This window comes from Pagrus major, chromosome 2, assembly GCF_040436345.1.
Source record: "Pagrus major chromosome 2, Pma_NU_1.0".
In the NCBI taxonomy this organism is placed as follows: Eukaryota; Metazoa; Chordata; class Actinopteri; order Spariformes; family Sparidae; genus Pagrus; species Pagrus major.
The window spans coordinates 16,930,859-16,953,156 of record NC_133216.1 but is presented as its reverse complement, the minus strand read 5'-3'; the positions used below and the strand labels follow the sequence as shown (position 1 = coordinate 16,953,156).

The 22,298-nt window shown below is 38.9% G+C and overlaps 3 protein-coding genes, 1 long non-coding RNA gene and 2 other non-coding genes across 6 annotated transcripts; 3 read left to right on the top strand and 3 right to left on the bottom strand.

Annotated features, from left to right (window-relative positions):
• The first annotated feature begins 659 nt into the window (after nucleotides 1–659).
• On the top strand, nucleotides 660–2,385 carry LOC141017537 (uncharacterized). The gene is made up of 5 exons (XR_012180656.1): nucleotides 660–787; nucleotides 988–1,128; nucleotides 1,682–1,811; nucleotides 2,102–2,163; nucleotides 2,255–2,385. It is a non-coding gene; the product is annotated as an uncharacterized lncRNA (long non-coding RNA).
• Nucleotides 1,163–1,303, top strand: LOC140992409 (small nucleolar RNA SNORA15). The gene has a single exon (XR_012178045.1). It is a non-coding gene; the product is annotated as a small nucleolar RNA SNORA15 (small nucleolar RNA).
• Nucleotides 1,876–2,012, top strand: LOC140992416 (small nucleolar RNA SNORA15). The gene has a single exon (XR_012178046.1). It is a non-coding gene; the product is annotated as a small nucleolar RNA SNORA15 (small nucleolar RNA).
• An 80-nt stretch (nucleotides 2,386–2,465) lies between the features above and the next one.
• phkg1a (phosphorylase kinase, gamma 1a (muscle)) lies at nucleotides 2,466–9,972 on the bottom strand. Its single transcript, XM_073488746.1, has 10 exons — nucleotides 9,789–9,972; nucleotides 8,279–8,416; nucleotides 6,414–6,592; nucleotides 6,243–6,297; nucleotides 6,088–6,153; nucleotides 5,840–6,003; nucleotides 4,762–4,852; nucleotides 4,454–4,607; nucleotides 4,239–4,364; nucleotides 2,466–3,986 (listed from the first exon to the last, which is right to left on the bottom strand). The coding sequence occupies exons 2-10, from the start codon at nucleotides 8,359–8,361 to the stop codon at nucleotides 3,720–3,722; spliced, it is 1,185 nt and encodes a 394-aa protein (XP_073344847.1). The 5' UTR covers nucleotides 8,362–8,416; nucleotides 9,789–9,972; the 3' UTR covers nucleotides 2,466–3,719.
• A 569-nt stretch (nucleotides 9,973–10,541) lies between these two features.
• Nucleotides 10,542–13,290, bottom strand: chchd2 (coiled-coil-helix-coiled-coil-helix domain containing 2). Its single transcript, XM_073479945.1, has 4 exons — nucleotides 13,123–13,290; nucleotides 11,764–12,022; nucleotides 11,093–11,294; nucleotides 10,542–10,676 (listed from the first exon to the last, which is right to left on the bottom strand). Exons 1-4 carry the CDS (start codon nucleotides 13,170–13,172, stop codon nucleotides 10,666–10,668), a joined length of 522 nt encoding a protein of 173 aa, XP_073336046.1. The 5' UTR covers nucleotides 13,173–13,290; the 3' UTR covers nucleotides 10,542–10,665.
• Nucleotides 13,291–13,637: 347 nt separating this feature from the next.
• On the bottom strand, nucleotides 13,638–17,019 carry LOC141013707 (protein FAM98C). The gene is made up of 8 exons (XM_073487539.1): nucleotides 16,898–17,019; nucleotides 16,569–16,675; nucleotides 15,364–15,489; nucleotides 14,975–15,228; nucleotides 14,810–14,890; nucleotides 14,596–14,712; nucleotides 14,210–14,356; nucleotides 13,638–14,117 (listed from the first exon to the last, which is right to left on the bottom strand). The coding sequence occupies exons 1-8, from the start codon at nucleotides 16,939–16,941 to the stop codon at nucleotides 13,944–13,946; spliced, it is 1,050 nt and encodes a 349-aa protein (XP_073343640.1). The 5' UTR covers nucleotides 16,942–17,019; the 3' UTR covers nucleotides 13,638–13,943.
• Between the last annotated feature and the right edge of the window lie 5,279 nt (nucleotides 17,020–22,298).

The following is a 22,298-nucleotide window of genomic DNA, read 5'->3' as shown; positions in this document are numbered from 1 at the left end:
TTTTTTAAAAAAACTTCAATTTTAGATTATTTTCGTATTTTTAACTTTTTTTTATGTTTTGTTTCTTGATGTCTTTCTACTTGTTTTTAATGTCTTTTAAATGCAATTTTATGTCCAAGTAAAGCACTTTGAGTTGCCTTATGTCTGAATTGTGCTATTCAAATAAACTTGCCTTGTATCCCGCCGTCGCACAATGTCAGCTGGGATCAGCCAATCATCCCATTGAGATATTGTGTTTAAGATGCATAGATTGCAACCTCACTTGAAAAATGAAAAAACTCAATGATTTTAATAGCACTGACAGGAAAGTAGGGATCCTACGAATGCTGGTGGGATTGAAAGAGGAGGAGAAGTGATTTTGGTACACAGGTTTAAATAATGATGTGGTTTTATGGCAGCTTTATCTCAACAGGAAGCTATTTTTCGATATAATGTCAAATTTTGTTAAGAAAGACACGTTTCAAAAACCAACCTAAAGGCAAGGGGAATCCATCAAAGACATGGTGCTCAGGTTTATTGTATATGTCCTGCAGTCTACTCCCAGTCCAGAAGGTGGCAGTAGTGCACGCAAAGCTGTTTTCAAGCTGCACAAAATGGACGAAGAAGAAGAAGAAGCCGGAAACGAAGGAAATAGCTGTGCCACCATGCTAACAGTCAAGTCTGAAGCCCATGGAGAGCAGTTCATTCAGTCTTTTCCTGTGCAAAATGTCGCTGTCACTCGTCCAGGTTTGCTGTAAAACAGAGACAGTGTTCAGATTGAAGAATTTAAACACGAAGCTCATCACAGGTAATATTTGCTAGCTAGATTCAGACTGTGTGGTTTTAAGTATGGACAGAGGGGAAAGCATGTGGCGCACATGGTGCTGAACCGCACCTGGAAGTCTGTTGGAAGTAGCTGTTTAATTAACCTTGAATTAGAAATTAAGAGAATGTACTTTATATCGATGTTTACATGTGTGTGTCCCTCTTCATCTGACCATTGCACAGGAAACTTTGGAGGAGAAGACCTGACCTGACTCAGCATGGAGGAGCTACCATCCTGACACACACAGACCTCCATGTGGAGGACTGATTCACATGGAGAGTCCTCGTCTAAAGATGGGATTGTTGATCCAGAAACATGAACAGGTAGCCCATGCCTCATTATAACATGTATTTGAATGCATGGCAGAATTCTGTTTTACTCTTGAAATAGTAAAAACAGTCAGACACCATGCTAAATTATTGTTTTCACACACTGACTCAAGAACAGGATCAGAGTGCTAATTATGTGCCTCATTCTTATGTCAGCGTGAATACAGAAACATGTTATATACATATATATATATATATATATATATATATATATATATATATATATATATATATATATATATATATATATATATATATAAATAAATAAAAACCAGGCTGTAACTATTTATATTTCTTTTTTGTTTTGTCATATTATCTTTAATTTGGGTATTTCAATCAATTTACAAAGCCCACTTATTAAATGGAAAATAATCTTTATATGTGAAGCTGTGATCACCATGTGTGTGAGTTTTTAGATCATAAATCACCAAAGTCTTACTCCTTTTGAAGCTGACTGATCTGTGCTATTGAGTGAGAATACACCAGCTCTAAAACATGCATTCATCTCATAGCCTGTATTGTCTTTTTTTGTTGTTATTGGTTCCAGCTCTTGTTTCAATATGCATTCACGGAGATGTGCAGTAAAGCAGGCTTATGCTGCTGGTCTTCACACACAGGCCGGATGAAACAACGTTGCAGTGACTGACCTACAGACTGTGAAGAAAACCCTAATGACGGTATGTTTGTTCACACTGTTACGTAATATTGTGCATCACAATAATTATCATTCTTTCCTCTGAGGCATGGCCGAATTCTGTTCCAACTTGTCTGTGGTGGATACAGTCAGACACCATGCAAAAGTCTTGTCTCATTTCTGTTTAATGACTGGATGAGTGCTTCTCTCGGCCTCATGCAACTGCACAGAGATGAGTACAATAATACACCTTGAAAGTGATCTGCTGCTCCGTCAGCATTCATGTTGGTTTTTGTATTGATTTTTTTTTTTCTGTTTGCTTGATTTATGCAGGCTGACCAGTGTGTGTTTCTGAAGCGGGAACATGAGAAAAATAGTCGGCTCCTTCACTTGTGGTAAGAATTTGAAAATAAAAAGTCAAAATAACTATTATAGCTCTCAGTGATCTGTTGATTAAATGCTGTTTTTGTTTTTTTTCACCCACAGCACAACAAGTGAAAGCTGTGTCTTGTGGGAAGAACTAGAACCACCTGCCCGCGGATAAATGTTTATACGTCAAATGTGTTGTAGATATGAATGTACTCCACTCTTCTGTCATAATAAACTTGTCACTGTCCTCAAAATGGGTGTTGTGTATTCGTTTTCTGCATTAAGCTTAAGGTTGTTGGACAAAGACAGAAAAATACAGTCAAGATAGAATTGAACGCACATTTTAATAAATAAATCCATAGCATACATTTTGAAAGTGCTACCATCTTCCCTTGAAGCTGATAATAACACAGTAAGTAGTTCAGTACAGTACATCCTGCATAAAGATCAGATATCCGAGCAGTACACAAATGGGTAAGTCCATGCCATTTCAAGTACGCAGGTTCACTGTTTTATATTCCAGTCAGCCGAATCATGTTGATCTTTCCCAGCACAAAATTTTGCTTTGGCTGCTCAGCCAAGGTTTCACAGGTTTACAAAATAGATGTCTGTGAGGAAGGTTAACATTGTGCTTCAAGGCAACACTTATATAACCAGAAATTCTTCAATTAAACTGACAAACATTGTACATTATACTTTGAAAATATATCCGAACTTGAACATGACATCAAAATTTGTATTTCATACAGTAAAATATAAAGGGATTGTTGCATGGTGTTAAACAATCTGTTTCTTTCTGACATAGGTGCTGCTGGCTCCATTTCACTTAAAACAAGCATCAGAGAAAGAATAACTTAATTTGGAAACACTTTGGATTAGGGAACACATATTACATAAATCTAGTAGTTTGACACTTAACTTACACTAGTAAAACATGAGCAAGACCTCATTTTTAAATGCAACATATTTCAAAGACATAACTTTAAGTTTTAAATGACTGCATTTTATTCCCATTCCCATTTTAATTATGACTTTTTATTTTACTTCCAAATATTTAATTTTATTCATTAAATTATCTGGTATAACTGCAAAGTTTTAGGGGTTTTATGTAACTGAATTGACAGATTAAGGGCTTTATAATGACAAATAAGGAGCTACTATGCATCCTTGTAAGCAAGTAGTTAATGGTTAATATGTGTTCCTTAATATAAAGTGTTACTCTAGGTTTTTCAGAGGATATACAATAAGAAATGAGTTCACTTTTCTTTTTTTTACCAAATTGTCATCGTACCAGTAGATCTGTTATGCTTTCAGGCTACATTTAGGACAGAAAACAAAGTATGGATCAGTGGTGTTGTTGCCACACTTGGCAGCTCATGAGGTAAATGAATCTCACTGTAATAACCAATGCTGCATTTCAAAATTCCTGAGCAAAACATGCTCTCCACATTAAAGACAAAAATTTAAATTAACCTTCTCCTCTGGTACTGGGTTGTGTTTTACCAGTTCCTTTATACAAAGTGTAAAGGTAGACAAAGCCACACAGAGTAGAGGTGCATCCTCGCTCCTGAAGTGCTCATTATTACCAGATGTGTTGGACCGGATCATCGGCCTCAGCTGTGATTGACAGCAGGATGGTTTTGGGAGTGTTCTCGAAAAGTGCTGCTCTGTTCTGAGCCTGGCCCTTCTTGACCCAGTGGCCGTAGATCTTGAAGGCACATGCGTCGATGAGCTTGCGGATGGGCTTGACTGCGTACGGGTCACTCTGGATCACCTCCTTGGTGACGGGCTTGGCTCGGCGGTAGTTGCAGTAGATTCTCATTGTGGCGAGAACAGTCATGCAAATGACCTGAAGGAGAAGGTCAGGGAGAAATTCTTACTTTCTTTCAAAGTTGAATCAAAGTCTCCAATCATTGTGTGGTATTGTAGTATTGGTATTATTTAATCTTGAGTGTTTAAGGACACTCCAGCATGTGACATTGGAGTGCCATCTCTCAAAGAGAGACTGGTATGCAGTCAAGCAAGACAATCTGAGTGAAGTCCATGTTTGCCTTGGTACGCTGTGTGTATGTGAATGTAATTGAGACTTTGAATTGCTCACCTTGAACCGCCTGTACGGAGTGAACTGTCGCACTTCATCCACCACATACTGTGAAAAGAAGGAGTGGTTAAGAACATCGGTGGCTGTGAATCTCTTACTCGGGTCCACCACCAGCATCCGAGAGATCTGAGGAAACCACAGGGAGAGTTTGATTCAGTCTTTACCGCAGCTTCAACTTTTGACGACATTAATTGGGTCACTGAATTGATTTTTACCAAATCTTTGACAGTGTCTGAGCGGTCCTCCCACTCCGGAGACGAGAAGTCGTACTGTCCAGCCAAGATCATGCGCAGCATCATCATCTGTTTCCTGTGCCAGAAGGGTGGAGAGCCTGCGAGCAGCGTGTACATGATCACCCCTGAACTCCATCTGCAGGCATGAACCACAGGGAAATCAAACTGTTGATTGCATACAGTGAGTTGAATGTCATTTACACATTGTTACAGATTACATTTAGCTTATATATCTGACATTTAAATAACTCTCCTACTGTGTTGTGTGATTTTTGTCTCTGCACACTCACATGTCCACAGCAGTGCTGTATCCTTTATGTCCTGCGTCCATGGAGCACTCGATGATCTCAGGAGCGAGGTAACCAGGGGTCCCACACACCTCTGTGTCACACACAAGTCAAACTCATGAACCTTTAATTTACTTTAAAGCCACATTAATAAAGCTCAAAAAGAATCACATAGGGGAGGATCTGTTGTCAGCATGTTCTGTATGTTAAATGTTCAAAGTTTCATGCATATCATATCAACATTTCTACAATACAAGTCATGTTACATTAAGATTACATGTATGAGCTGACTTTCATATCAGGAGGGGACGGTGATAGCCTGACACAAAACTAGATATTTTTAAGGACTTTTTCCAGCCATGTTCGTGGCGAATAAACTGGATGTTTTAGGCCAAAGCGTGATCATGTGTGTGAATGTGAAGTTTCAACACACCAGGTGTTCTCAGAAAGGTACAATACCAACATGTATTCAGGTGACTGGGTTTAGAATAAACTCCTCGGCCCACTCAAACACAGTAACTTGAGTACTTACAGTTACTTTCCACATCTTCAAGTGAGCAATAACACCAATAACATCTGAGAAAATGTATTGAAATAATTCACCTCACTTTGCATTTAGACGGTAATCATGACGGCGACTTTCAGATTATGTGTTGCATGGTTACCTTGAATATGTGTACACATTGTTCAGCAATAGATTTACTAATGCACTTTACATGAGTCTCATTTGACATTTGACTTGCCAGTTCCCACTGCTAGTGACCTTATGCTTTCTGATAGGTCTGTTTGAAAGGTCAGTGTCTGTGACTACAGCAAATAGATCTGTGATCCGAGTGTCCCGTTGCATGTTGTGCAACCGGAACCAGATTCTCTCTGCTGACCGCCTGCAGCTGCTGTAATTGCACTGTAGGTTGTAAACAGTAACTTTATTAGACCGGGACACTTAGAAATTCTCAGATGAATCTGTTCAGGTAGAGATTTCTTCTGTGTTTGTGTTATTAGTTAACTGTCTGGCTCATGTTTGGACCATCCAGACCTTAAATCTACCCTGAATAATAATGTGATACTGCCTTTCGCTGACCTTTAAGCGTCTGTCCCGGGTTAACCTGCACAGCGAAGCCAAAGTCGGTGAGTTTGATGTTCATCTCGTCATCTAACAGGATGTTCTCAGGCTTGAGGTCCCGGTGGACGATGTTCTGGCTGTGGAGAAACTTGACGACCTCCAGCAGAGCGCGCATGATGTTCCTAACACCAGGACAAACCAAACTCCACTCAAGATCTTTAAAAGTTTGAATAATTGCCAAATAGTGGATTAACACTCTCACTGACCTGGTTTCCTTCTCACTCAGAGTGACTTTCTCTGTGAGGTAGTCAAAAAGTTCTCCCCTCTCCATCCTGGGGGAAAGAAAACACAACTTTTTGAACAGCTGCTGCTCACAATCAGGTGTGAATTTGCAAGTTAAAACTCTAATAACGATACTTACAGGTCAAAAATCAGAAAGTAGAAGGCGTTGGACTCATAGCAGTCTTTGAGCTGTACTGGAGAGGAGACACATATGATGACTTGTGAGCAAAGGCCAAAACTCCCCTCAGCTGACCTCTTGAGCAGATTAGTCAGACAAGAATATGATTGACGAATGAATGTCTGTGCTTACTGATGTTGTCCTGTCCACAGACTTTCTTGAGGATGTCGATCTCCTTCACCGTCGCCTCCCTGATCTCCTCGGTCTCCTGCGGTGTCATCTTGTCCGAGGGGGTGATGTCGATGATCTTCACCGCGTACGCCTGAGACGTCCGCTTGTCGACGCAGCGACGCACCACACTGCTCACTCCCCTGAGGAAGAGAAAACACGGTGGCCTTGTTATCTACAGATCTGATCAGGTCACTCATGTCTTCAGAGGTTTGTGTTTGCACAGCTGGACTTAAAACATGTTTGTGTGCTTCAGTCAGGAACTCCGGCAGCAAACTGACAGTTTCTGTGATAACTCTTGGATGTAATGTTTCTTTCTTCACACATGTTTTGTCGATGATTATCCACTGAATACTCCTCTAATCTTCAAGTCAAAGATTGTGAAATGAAAATCCATTTCAGGGGACAACTAAGAGGAAACTAAATGGACTCGTCTGTGAGGCCAACCGAGCCATGTGAAGAATACTGGAGCAGCTGAGCACATTGTCCACATCCGGTGACCTTGTGACCTGTATGTGAGTGAAATTACATAATCTCAGCAGCGTGCCGTCCGATCCCTGGCAGCTCTCAACACTAAACCTTTGTCCAAAACACGCTGAAGTTAATGAATGCAGCCCCCCTCCAACACTGTGTGCTTACGTAACAGCACCACCGTCTGACAGATGGTGGGGAATGAATGAGAAAGAGAGCTGTTCTCAGGGACTTCTGGGAAACTTCAGGGAAAACATTTGGCATGTTTTTGTACTGTCCACAACAACGGTGATAGTTGTCCAGTCTCAATGAACGTTACGAACCTGTTGAACTGTTTTATATTGTATTGTCTGGCTGCTGGAAAAAGTTGTGAATTTCTAGACTGCAAATTGTTTTTTAAAAATGGGGGGTTTATTCACTAAACAAAGATAACTCATATTGTAGGCCAGTGGTTCACAACATTTTTGGCTATAGTTCGACATTTGAGGGAAATATAATCATTCAATCATTTCTTGCCAAGAGTTGGATAAGAACACTGATTGATTTTATGTCCTTGGGGTAAATATGAAGCTTCAGCCAGCAGCCGATTAGCATAGCTTAGCACAACAATTGGAAAAAGCTCCAAAAGTAACAACAATCCCACTTTCCTATGCCTGGAAAACTTCAGCCTTCGTACATATTAAAGTAACAAGATATAAATGTTAATTATTGGGCTTTGGAGGGGCTGGTCGGTGGATTTTGTTACCTTTCGATGGAGCCAGGCTAGCTGTTTCTAGTCTTTATGCTAAGATAAGCTAACTATTTCCTGGATATAGAGTCAAAATCAAAGGAAATGTGTAAGAGTGGTGTCAATCTTCTATGGGGACTCATTTCTGCTAGTTAAAGAGAAAAAAGAAAGAAAAGAAGCTTGATGAAAAACTATTCCCCATGTAAATCATAATTAGGAAAAGTCGAAATGTTCAGATAAGAAGGTCATAAATAAGATAAAAAGTGAAAATTATGATCATATCTTTAATTAAACTGGCCTAATTGGGCTTCAGTAATTTTCTCATCAAACTACTTCATGCTATTGTATAAGCACACTTCCAAAAATGTCAAACTATTCATTTGAAAAGAGTAATGTCATATTTTTGCGTCTTCTGTTCGAAGGAAAGGGTCCACTGATAGTGAACGGTGATTTTTCTTGTTTTGTTTGAGTTTTTTTAGAGTCCCATAGAAATAAAACTGTCCAATAGTTCACAAGAAAAAGACTAGAGCAAAGATTAGAGGGAACTCATAACTTGCAACCCGTTGTTGGGTCCTGACCCCCAGGTTGGGAACCCCTACTGCGGGCTAATTTTAAGACTTTATAAACATACCTTCCCAGAATCTCCTTGGACTCATACTTGTCGTAGAACTCCTGGGCTCCCACCGAGTCAGGGATCTCCTCCTCTTTGGTCATGATGGCTGTGATGCCGCTACCAACTGCTCTCCTCTTACAGTTCACAACAGGTTTCCTGTCAGAGTTCAGATGTTAATGAATCATCACTGTTGAGGCATTTATGTGTAAGCAGCACTTAAATGTTGCAGTAGGTCATAGTGAAGCTGATTTTACAGCTGATCAGTTATATGACTGAATTCAATCAGTAACTATGTTCATAAGCTATTAATTGTTTTTTCACATATTTTAAGTAAGTATTTGCTGGCTGCAGCTTCTCACATGTGAGGATTTGTTGCTCTTTCCTGTTTTATAGCATTGCAAACTGAATTAAAGGATAAGTTCACCCAAAAATTAATATTCAGTCATTATGTTCTCACTCCAATGCTGATGGAAAGTCAGGTGAAATTTTGTAGTCCACAAAACATTTCTGGAGCTTCACAGCAAAACAGTTTTGCAGCATTCTCCTTAACAACTGAAAAAAACATGAAATGGCTCCAGCTCATCTGCTGTAATGCAAGTTTCTGGAAGTTTTGTCTCCTGAACAGTCCCCACAATCCAACTTTTCATCGGCATGAGGCTGTAGATAATGACTGAAATTTCATTTGTGGGTGAACTTATCCTTTAATTGTTTATGTGCAGCTTCTCAAATGTGCTCCTTAGAAGAATATTTTCGGGTTTGGGGGGCGGAAAAGCAATCTGTTACTTTAGGCTCTGAGAAATTAGGATGAGCTTAATTTTTATTATTCTTCTTCTTTAATATTTCACACTCTAGCTATATAAAGGACAACAAATGGTAGACTAGCTGATAATGAAAACAGCTACTGACTGATTTATATACTGTATTATATTTTTATACTGATTTATTTGATATATTTTCTTATTGGATTAATCTGTAACAATACATCTAGTGGAGTAAAAGAGAACAATAGTTTACTCTATGATGTAGAGGAGTAGAAGTTTAAAAGAGCATTCATTGAAAATAGGTTACTCAAGTAAAGTACAAGTATCTCACAATTGTACTCGAGTAAATGTATTTAGCCTGTTTCTCAACATTGTTGAGCTTTTCTGTGGTCTCTGGATTATGACAAAGAGACTAATTTCAGACTTATTTTACTTTATTGTCAAAAGGAAAGATTTAACATGGTTTCTAGATGCATAATAATTAATTAGACACCTTTATCAGTATCGATGGCACTTCTACTTCCACAGCTTTGTGCAAAATTTTAATTATTGGCTTTGCCCCATTCAGGCTGCTTGTAACAGGATCTAATAATCAGTCAGATTAGAGTCCTTGCCCAAACTTACTGTCATACCCACCATATCACTGAGTGTAGAGTAATAAAGCTGCATGCCACAGCGTGTGAACTAGCTCTCCCTCTTATCCTGTCACTATTTGACCTTTTGCAGGCTCCAATAATCTAATACATTAAAGAGAAACAGTCACTCACCGTGTCCCGTGCTGCTCAGTCCCTGTTATCCATGATTATTACTCAGTAGAGGACAAAGAGGTTCAGTCAGACCCCGGTGCTGTGCTGTGGCAGCTTCATGGGGCCAATGCCATCGCAAAGGGTGAGCTTTAATGTCAGATGCCAAAAATAAATTGTTGCTTCCACAGCAGCAGCAGCACACTGTGAACGCGTGTCCACACAAAAACCAGATCCATGAAATAACACCCCGCAGCTCCTGTCCTCCCCATGAGACATTTACAGAGACAGGGCTGCTCTACATTACCTACATTACCAACATTACCACACATGAAACATTAACTTCTTCACTGAGAGGCTGGAGTGACATGACAGGTGCTGGACCTCAGTGAAAGAAACTGAGTGTAAAAATAGAAATGTTTCTTGAAGAGTACAATAATCTGGCAGGCAGGGATATAAATCATCACACAAACACTTTTTTAATGATTCAAGTGCTTTATTTTTGTTTCTGAACCTTAACTTCTTGAAAACAAACTATAATTTTGAAGTCATTATGATCTACAAATGCAGCTCATCTGGTGATATACGTATATATATATGTATATATATACACATATGAGAGGAAGTTTAAATTAAAAGCAGTGAAGCTAATGAAAAAACAACTGAAATCAACTCAAAGCATGCAACACCAAAATATATAAACATTATTTATAAGACTATTATTACAAACTCTGCAGCTCTGTCCTGAGAGATGAACACAAGGATGCTGTCTGATGATGATAAGTTGTCAAAATAAAAGCATGTTTATTGATCTCTTGAGAATTACACCATCTTGGTATCCAGTAGGGTTGCTTATTTCAGTTTTTGTGCGCTTCTCACTCTCCAGGATTTTGTCTCAGTCTCATGACATACCTGTGGATAAAATCAAAGTTTAATTAGATAATTTTTTCCAATCATTTGGATTGATCGTCAATTGATTTGGCATATTTAAAAATCTACAGTGCATGAAGCGCTCAGAAAGCCTTTGAAACTACTCCTCCCTGTGGTCACACTAGGTACTGCAACACATTACATCAGCACCATGGTGTGTATTGAATTAAATATTTTAAAAAAAGGTACAGCAAACAACAAGACTGCAGGGACAATGGTCTGAATGATCTGATGTAAATAACAGAGGTGATAAAACCTACATTGTTTCTTTTGCAAAACAGAAAACAATTACTTTAATGGTACAATATTGCACAGTCTGAGTGCCAGACACACCAATCAACAAGCTATAAATCCTTATGTAATCTATTATTATACAAATGGATGGACTTTTCACTCACCATTAGCAAACTTGCACTGTTTGAGCACCTCACTGAAGCCCTCGCAAAGCTTCAAGTCGCTCTGGTTTTGGGCACACTCGATGAACTGTTTGAGCTCATACGAGCAGGCCTGCTGCTGCTGAGGGGCCTCCTGCTGGTACATTGACGGTGGCTGCTGCTGGTACATGGGCTGAGACTGGTACGGCTGGGCCTGGTACGGCTCCTGAAAGACACAAGGTGGATGATGGGATCTTTCACACATTTACAATACACGTGACAGGTCATAGTAACTGTTTTTTTTTTTTCCTGTGTAAACATCACCCGTTTGTATTAATGTTTAACACAATGATAAAAAGAGAAATGAGACAACATGTGATGAGTGGGCCATCATTGGCAATGTTTACATATTAGATTAAAGGTCTCTGTCACACTGCTTGCAATTTCAGTTTAGTTTTAACAGAAAACCTTTATCGATGTCTTTAAAAAATCTATTTTTTCTGTTTTGCCAAACAAACATCCTTTCATCCAGTTTACTTTGTTCGTGTGATCGCACACACTGACCTGTGGATTACAGAGAATGTGACATTTGTTTCATCACTCCTCCTAGATGTCCTATCTACCAAGTGCCAGACACATTAATCCGCCCTAAAGCTATTCCAGTCCCATGACCGGCTAAGCCAAAGTTTATTTACCTGGTAAGTGACATCAGGTTTGGCAGGCTCTGAGTTTCCTCCACCAAAGCCACCAGTCATGGCGTGGCCGATGGTGTGCCCTACTGCAGAGCCCACCGCCACTCCAGCGGCGGTAGTCGCCATCTGGGCAAACATACCGGGCTGTCTGGGTGCTGCAGGTGGGACACCCACGGCAGAGGGAGGAGCCTGCATTGGGGCCGGGGCATACGAGGGTGGAGGTGCAGCCCTGGCCATAGGTGGTGGTGATGGTGGTGCCCGGCTGTAAAGAGAAAGTACAATCCCGACACAATCAATTACTGACAGTATGTGCATGTGCTAGTGTCTGTCTTTGAAAAATAGCTTGTATTCTTTTTCCTTGTGTAAAGAGGGATAATGTATGTATTAATCAAAACGCTCAGTGTTCTCTCTTTAGACCTTCATCTGGGAAAATACTTGACATTAGGAAAACTGTGAACTTAAAAGGATAAGTTCACTCAAAAACTAAAATTCTGACATTTTCTATTCATCCACATATCGATGGAAAGTAAGATGATGTTCTGTAGTCCACAAAGGATTTCTGGAGCTTCACAGCAAAACAGTGTTGCAGAATTCTCCTGAACAACTGAAGTAGATGGGGACTTGTTTTAAAATGGTAAAAAACATCTGTGTGAGATGAGTAGATAATGACTGCATTTTAATTTGTCTATGAACTTATCCTTTAAACTGATGGCACTGTCGCTTAGAGTCACTTGAGGTCATGGATATGAGGTTTCCTCTGGACAGCTTGGCAGTAGAGTTGGTGATACTGACAAACTCATAGTACAAATGCTACAGTCCAAAGATTTCATTTAATATGTACAATACTCTAAACTATATGTGGCTAACATGGTCCAACATCAGACCAATACTTACTTAATAACAGGAAAATGTTTACTAATAAGTTAGAAGCATTTGCTGTTCATGAAGGGCAGAAACCCTTCAGATGTTGTCCACTAAATTTAGCCACAGGTTACAGAGAAACTGAGCCTAGCTGTCTGTAGTTTTATTTAATCCTACAGGGTTTAAAATGTTTAATGTTGCTGTTTTGATGCCGTTACATGAACAACACGCACTTTGACCTTCACTTCTTAAATCAATGACTTTTCAACAAACACCAGTTTCCTAGCACAAAGGGAAGGCTTTAAGATGTACAAATATAATCATTTTAAGTTAGTTGTAGGTGCTAATTATTGGTAATATCCCTGAGAAACACTGGCTAGCACATGCTACATGCGTCAACTGTACCGCTACCTAAACTAGCTAGCAGCTACATTAGCCTGCACACCATCCTCACAACTTCTAACAAATGGCTTCAAACATTACGATAAATGTCATCGTTACCTGGCCGGAGGGGCCATCCTGGATGTCCGGCTTCTGCTTCCTCTTGGCATTTTTAATTTATTAGAGTTACAGTGAGTTTGCTGGCTGAAAAAAGCAGACGAGTTACCAAGTAGTTAGATATCACACTCGTTCGCAGTCGACCTTCGGCTAATCCGGAACTTTCCGTGTGTTACATCATTTGTCTCCCGGGTATCTTCCGGTATTACAGACACGACAAGGATGCTTACATCAGTTAAAGGTAAAAATATGTAATACAATGTATTGTTTATACTCCCTTAATTTACAATAACATAAACTACATTTTGATTATTTTATTAATATGTGTATTTTATGCATGTATGTATTTTTAACTACGTTTCCCTGCGCATCCATTGTTCCTCAAATTAAAGTAAATAATTTAAAAAGTCATGGTATTTTTTTGTGCCAAATATTAAATAATAATATAATTGCTAGCCTGTTTTAAGCATAAAAACATCCCAAACATTGCACATTACATTGCACAAAATAACAATACATTTCTGTGTTTAATAGGTTTAATCTTGAGTAAACAAACCTATATATAAATGTGCAAAGCCAAAAATTATTTTTCTCTTCTGTTCTCTCATCAACAAAAATATCCGGTCATATACCAGTACATTACACCAATGATAAGCTTTTTTAGAAATGTACAGTCAGGTATGTTTATGTACCATAACTGAAAATTATACACACATTACTATAAAATTATAACATATGTTGGATCCCACAGACATATTTTACTTCACAAAATTGATTTAAATAAAAAAAAATCAAATTATGCAGCACAGCTGAAGAGAAAGACGTCACTCTCTTTTCCCTTTCTTCTTTTTATCTGGAAATCTTTGTCGTTGATGGTGTCCACCACCACCTCCTCGTCCTGATCGGTTTCCTTTCGCTCTTCGACCTTCCCACGCTGGCATAGGTGGCTCAATTTCCCCTGGTCGTCCTCCTCTGTCTGGCACGCTGCCCATCAATACCTAGTGAGACCAAAGACAAATTAAAAAAACATCAGCTACAAGTGTCTTCATTCAGAATCAAAGGCACGTTTTATTAATGTTTACAGTTGTACCTTGTAGACGGGGGTGCTTGTTCCAGCCTTGATTGGCTCAATGAAGGACTGATCCTCTCTGGCAGCAATCAGAAGAGACAGAGAGACTCGAGAGGAGCTGGCGAGGGATGAAAGTGGGGGCACTGAGGCGAGCACTTCACTGCGCTCCTGTAAAAAAAAAAAAGGCTGATTAAACTGAGATGTTTGTTGTTATCATGACACAGTGATGCTTCAGAACTGAAAGAAAGACTTAAATTAATCAGTACCTTTAGTGTGACCCTTGTTTATTATATTTAATCTTTTTATGAATCAAAAAAGATGACACTGAAGACACTGAATAAATACAATACAACTCTCTTTAAATTGAGTAGGTTCTGACAGATGTAGTGATTTAACATCACACCTACCTTTTGCTTTTCTCCCCATGCAAATGACTCAAGTGTGACCTGAAAGCGCTTGATCATCATCTGTCGCCGACATCGATAGTCCTCTGTCAGAAGCTGATTGATATTTTTAACTTGCGTCTGAGAAACAAAAAGGACAGAAGGTTGAAACGCTCATGTAAGAGTTAAATATGATGTAGAATGACCTGGTAACACCGTAACAGGCCTGGCTACGTACCCACTGCTCTGTGCTGAGGCTGGTGTTAAGAAGCGGGTTCGTCATGTCTCCACTTGGTAGACGAGAGAGTCTCGTCTCCACCTGCATAAAATACCATATTTAAAATCTTCTCAGTTTGTAGTCATGATTTACACTTCAGTTCAGTCTTTCTTGTATAAGACCTACCTCGCTTAGAACATCTGTAGATTCAGAGGAGGCGTCCATGTCGAGGGCGTGCAGCAGTAATATCCATTCTGCCTGCATCTCCGCCTTCCTTCGTTCTTTGTCAGGATCATCATCTTCATCTTCCTCAGTGAGTTCATGGCTGTGATCTTCAACCCGCTGCTCTTTCTCAGACTCCTCCTCTGTCGTCTTCTCCTCTGGATGCAATTCTTTGTTCTTGATCATGCGAGCTGCTTGTAATTCTGATACAAGGAACTCTAAAGGATTGAACATGACTTCTTAGATGATACACTCTTTGTTTGCAGGAAATGTACAAATCCATGAGGACTACAATCATCTGTTATTACCTGAAACACAACTCTACAACAGAACCCAGTGGACTCATTTCTCACCAGTGACTTTGTTGAGGATCGACGGCCCCAGAACATCTGAGGTCAGCGCAGTGAGGGGAGAGCACAGGTCTGACAGTAAATTTCTCAGCTCACCCACCAGCAAGACGTTACCTGTCCTGCTTGAGTCTAAAAAAAACAAGACAAAACAATTTCATTTATATAACACATTCATCAATGTGCTTTATATTAAAACACAGAAAAGGAACAGAAAAATACCAGAAATAAAATACAGCAGCCTTTCTGTACAGTCCCCAATCAGCCAATATATCATTACCAGATTCTTTTAATTTGCAAATATTGGAATTGACCTAAAAAGCACTTTTTTCTCTTTTTCTTTTTAGATGAATGTTTAGATTGTATTTTAGTATTTATACTGAGCACCTTGGCACGAAAAGTTCTGTAAGGATGAATAAAGGTCTACCTTTTTTATCTTAATATTGGAAGAAAAAACACAATAAAGAGGAGAACCACAAAAACACCCCTAGAGATAACTTCATATCATAACTTCCTTACAGTCAGAACTTTTAATCATAAACTCACAAACTTCAGACTCATCCTCAACACTCCACACCATAAAAAATATATTGGTTTTTCTTGTGTAGCATAAAGGAACGACAACGTTCATTTCCATGTACAACCCTTGTCGAATGACAATTAAATGAACCTTGATATTATTTCACCCTCATTCTTCTGTCTGTCCTTTACTGCTTTTAATTTGTTAATATTTAATGCATTTATTATCCTTTATTCTTTTTACTGCTCGTAATCTTTTTATCTGCTCTTGACTCCTCTGATGTGATGTCAACTTATCTTATCGTCCTTTATTCATTGTAATTTTTTTCATTCATCTCTAGTTATGCATTACATTTCCTCTCCCTTTCTTTTTCTGTGATCTCGCCTGTTTTATGGCTTTGACTTGTAATGACTCATAATGTCTTTTTGTGGTTTTTACATTTTCTGTTCCTCGTTCTTGTTCTAACTCACTTCCTTGTGTTGGGATTGACTGTTGAGTGTTTATTCTGTTATATTGTCTTCCTGAGTTTCCTGCTTTTGCTTGTTTGTCAAAGCACTTTGTAAACTCTATTTTTAAAGGTGATATATAAATAAAGTTTATCATTATTAGTAGTGAAAAAAGAACTGACTCCACTGTAGTTTAGGAGAAACACTCTGCACGACAGAGACAGACAGAGGATTGTAATAAAAACCTTGCAGCTCTGGACAGACTGTCCTCAGCTCTGCAGACAGCCAGGTGAGCAGCGGACAGGGGAGCTCATCACATTTACACCGTGTGAGGCAGGAGCCGCCCGGGTACCTGAGCAGGAAGTGAAGACGACAGGTGAGTTTACCTGCCGCAGCAAGTATCCTGACATGCTGGAAAAGGCCAGAATATTGTCACTAAATCATAAATTAGCTGGATGTTGATAAAGTGCTTATGAATCACAGCTTCACTGAGTTGAACCAAATATTAGCTTTAAACAGTAGCTAGGTGGCTACGCAGTAAACAACAACAATAGGTCAGTTAAACGTCACTTACCCTAAAGCTTTAATGGCAGAAACTGTCCCTGCGCTCCTCTCCATTGTTGTTTTAGTTGTGAACAGCTGACACACACATGTATCTGTTACAGTAAGTTAGCTCTCCACGATGAAAGTTCAGGTTCAAGCTTGTTTTCAAACTGTGCTTCCTCTTTCTACGCTGCGTAACTGTGTGATGGTCACATGTCGCCCCCTGCTGGGCGGAGGTGGTACTGACAGTGCAGTGCAGAAGTCATACATTCAAACTTTTACTTCTTCTTATTATAAAAGTACAAAAATGTTTGGATAAATAAATACTTTGAAATATCAAAAGTAAAAATGTCACATTCCTGCAAGTTCACAGCTTTGCCTCCAAACCTAAACCCCCAAATAAAGAATCTGCGTATAAGATATTAAATGAATCCATGTGACGGGGGCCTAAACTCCAGAACATATGATATTATCCTAAATATCAACCCACCTACAAGTACTAAAACACAGGAAGTCTGGGAATGTGACTTGGGAGGGGTCATTTCTGGGCACTGCTGGGAAGATTGTATCTCTGCTGTACGGTTGAATTCAATTCAAGCTGTTCCACAGAATTACTCCAACACAGATTAGCTAAAATATATCCTTCTGTTAACTCTATCTGCCCCAGGTGCTGTGACCCAGTCTCCCTGAGACACATGTTCTCGTCCTGTCCCTCCCTAGTCAATTTCTGGACTCCCATATTTGAATGTCTTTCAGTTTTATGTAACACACCCCTCAAACCTAACCCACTCACCGCAGAGTAATGCCAATGGAAACATGTGCCACAAACCTTCGGAGGAAGGCAACAGCATTCAGTGGCCTCATAGCATGCAGACTGATTCTTATGAATTGTAAATCTGACAAACAACTCTCTTCAAGAGATGGATACGGGAGGTGCTGTCATTGCTCCAGCTTGAGAAAATAAGATAGACTCTGAATGGATCTTATGACAAATTCACTAAACTATGGTCTCCATTTATCGACCATGTGAAAGGATTGACTCTGATATCTCGCTGATGATATTCTCCTGTCTAGCCCATTGCTACTACAAGTAATACATACTGTATGTATTGCGCCTTTTTTTGTTTGTTTGTTAGGGGTGGGCATATATGGGCTTGTTTCAATGTGTACATATCTGTGTACCTTCCACTATCTGTTTATGTATGTATGTGGTTATATAAGCAGAAAAACTCTTTAAATAAAGTTGTTTAAAAATGGCAGAATAATAAAGGCTATATTATGTCACTGGATTATAATTATTGATACAATAATGTGTGCTTTAGTTTATCTTCTGAGTGGCTTTTGAATTTCCCCCTGAGGATCAATAAAATATTATATTAATCTATAATATTACATCATGATTTATTGGTTGATTATGTTTTTCATCATGAATCTGAATCAGCAATAAATTAGTAACTAAAGGCTGTTGTTTTTTTTTTACAAGGGAAGTATCTCAAAATCATAATTAAATACAATAACTAGGTAAATGTACTTAGTATCCACCACTGAACAGAAGTGTACAGGAAATAATTCAAACAACAGTGAGCTATAAGATAAACACAAGACGAAAAATAAAACTACTTTTAATAAAAGTAAAACAAATAATTTCCACAAAATAATGCAGCATATACAAAAACAAAACATGCAACAAAAAAATAGGATAGCTGTTTACATAATCTAAATCCATTTCTATATTTTGATAAGAGAACTTAAAAAAAAATGTGTTACTGCAACAACATGTCTCACAGTTTCTTTACTGTTGCTTCACTCACTCAAAATCCTTCCATAGTTTAGAGAAACAAATCAGTCTTGAAGAAGTTAAATTTCTGTCCACCAGGAGCCGCTAGAGGTTTGTGATGGACTGGTACTAAACTAAGTATTTTGACTCGTGCTGCATTTAAGTAGTATTTTGAGGTGCTTGTAATACTTGAGTATGTCTACTTCATTTGTGGCACTGCATTTGAGACGGAAAACTACACTTGAGATTTTTTAGTGATGAGTTGGGGATTCTCTACACAAAACATATAACCAACCTGTAAGATATGATGTGTATGGTCTGTATACAATTGTGCATTGAAATGATTCAGAAATAACAATCCAAAATGCCAGATAAGAATGTAACACTTGTAATGAGCCCTTCTGCATAATGAGATCTCTAACTGTACATTGTATTGAATTAAAATCCCACCACTGCTCGCTTTGAATGTATCTTTAAAACAGAAACTTCATGTGTTACTCTCACTCTACAGCAGCTTCCATCAGCAGGTGAGGGTGATTTGGGGTGATCTTTCCTCACTAATAAAATCATGATATATAGTGTCAGTGTCACTCACCATGTTTTGGCTCTGCTCCTTTATTCTCCTCATCCTCATTACGATCAGTACCCGTAATATTTATGTGCTCTTTGCTCTGAGCATCATTTCACACACTCAGCACTCTCAGTCAGCACCATCACAGGTCTTGCTGATGCAGCCAATGCAGCTTAAGTTTGCTGTCGAGCTGCGTGCACAGAGACAGTGTTATATATATATACACAGAATTATAGTTGTCAGCACTCGATTCTGTGATTTAAAGCGTCATATAGGCGTTTATGGTGGTCGGGTTTCTTCACACCTCCTGTAGAAGCTCATCCAGCACAAAACCTTGGTCTTAAGTGGTGCCATCACTCTGGCAGGTGTCATTTTTTATTGTACTAAGTGCTGGAAGAGTCTTGCCTAACATCTTTTAACGCTGTCCCTTCCTCTGACACATGACTGTAAACGCACACATGCTCAGGCAGACAAACATGCTTCATTAGCTCTGTCTGAATGAGTTGTGGCTGACTCCTCGTCACAACAGGCGGTATCTTCGTCACACTTATGGCACAAGCCCCTCCGACAGCCGCCTGTAAACTGAGCAGGAACAATGAAGACAGCGGCCGTGTACATCAAGACTTTTGCTTGGTCCCTGCTGCCATATGTACAGAAGCTGAGCCCCCCCTCCTCCTCCCCACCAACAACAAAAGCCTCGCCATGCGTCAGGATGCTGCGTCTTTTATTCCCCTGACACTGTCCCCCGCTTCATGAAACCTGCAGGGGGGCTGAACTTTGACCTCTGGCAAGCAGCCAGACAAAGCAGGCAGACACTCCCCTCTGCTCAGCGGTTCTGATCATGCACGGTGGACTTGTTGAGCACTTGTTGAGTGGACAGATGACTAGCAATAGAGACCCATTCAGTCATTTTCACTGCCAAACGTCCAAGACATTTTATGGTTATATGTGCAGGGCAGATCATGCAAAAAGTTATTTCTCAAAGCAAAATATATTTTTCATGTCAGACAGTCAGTGTTAGTTTACTGTACAAGGAATAATGGTAAAGTAGGAGTATATATCAATATGCTATGCGTAGGCCTATCATTATATGATACATTTTCTAGAAAATCAATTGGGAACCTGTTGATATAATTAATTGAAATAACCAGACTGGAGTGTCTTTTTTTGATTATTCAAGCAAATGAAATAGTGACAGATTATGGCATTAATGCAAAAATCATATAAAAATCCTATATTGTCATCAAAAAGTGATACTTACTCTAACGGTAGACAAATTTGTATAATCTTATTGTACATATCGTCATATCGCCCACCACCCCTAATGTCAAGTGGTAACAAAACCGCTGCACACCTTTAACAAGCCCATGAAGAACAAATAGTCGAGGGCAGCCATATAATTAAGCTTTTAAACTATGTCGGGAGTTCATGGGATATTGAAATATAGAGTAAAATAAAAATGCTGTGTTTTGTGGGTGAAAACGTAAAATAAGCTGCATCATAACGAGACAAGATGCTGGAAAAAGGCGAGATACATGCATGTGATAGTCATATGTGTGCATTACAAAGACACTGATATTAATGATACTATAGAAAGAAGCATGAGGAATTTTCTCCATTTGCAGTGTGAATACAACTTGTTTTGCTAAATATGAATTTAAGCATGCTGTCTATGCCGTATGTAAACATGTATACATGCACATACCGTACATTCTCGCTTTTATATACTTTTCTCCTGTTTCTTTCACCTTTACATTATAGTTCAGTGTTTATGTTTACCCATCTTTCTTCAGTTTGTTGTCCTTGGTTTAGCTGTACATCTATTTCTAGCGGTCCGACTGAAGATTGTTCTTGTAACAGTGTGCAACATTGAGAGAAACAGTAAACCAGACACAAATTCCTTGTAAGCGTACACATATTTATCCAATAAAGCTGATTCTGATTTTGTTTTGCACAAATAGACGGTTATAAAGGTAATACTTAAAGCAACATGATGTAAGTTTTTTACCTTAAAATAACAGCTTCAAAATCATTTCTAAGCTTCAGTGTCTTGTAATAGGCTGAATGGTGTCTCTGTCACTTGTTTCTGCACTATGTAACTTCAGTGAGAGGGTAGGATCACAGCGTTACCTACATGTTTACTTCAAAAACAAGTTTTAAACAGGTAAGATTGAGCATGTTTACATGACCACAATAATCCGATAACAGGGAATGATCAGGTTACGTTAATAATCTGATTTGACGTGTTTACATGCACTTTAGTAATGCGCTAATGGAAAAAACAGGTTTACGTGATTCAGTCAATTAGTCGGATTTCCTTCCAAGTGTATATATATATGAGTGTACATGAGAGTCCACAAACACTAACACAGGAAATTCCTGCGCTTCCCCTTTAAGGGAACTCAGTTTCAGTACAGCTGTTTGGCTTTCTGTTTTTCTCTGGCAAAAAAGCTTTCCTCTCTCCTCTCTCCCTCCAAGTACATGTTTTTACACATGCGCAGATGTAAAAGAACGAAATAAATCAGATTTAAGGTATACATGCCCCAAATAAAACAGGATATTGGGCAAAAAACTAGGTGTGTTTATCTGATTTTTCACAATCCGATAACGGCTTTCATCCTATAAAGCTTATCTCATAATGCTGTTTACATCACATAATGATCGGTTTATTAGTGTGCATGTAAACGAGCCCATAGTTATGACGTAATGAGTCTTGTATTCAGTCAGCACCTACATTACCTCTGACAGACCTGGGGTTGTTATGTACAACAGTGGTGTTGAACTGAGAAACTGGGGGGGCAAATCACACAAAATGCCAATTTCTACATAATGTTTCTTTAAGGTTCAGAGATATAGACTCACATAATCTACTAATCTATTTACTTTTCACCTACACTGTTTGTTTGTTTCCTCATATTACTAACTCTGATTCTGATAATCAGAGAAATGTTGAATATCAGATCTGATAATCATACTATAATATATACAATTGATTTATTTGACCAGATACTTTAAGGCTTTTACTCAAGTGCTGCTTATATGGCTGACTTTCACTTTTACCAAGGTAATACTTGACACCATATC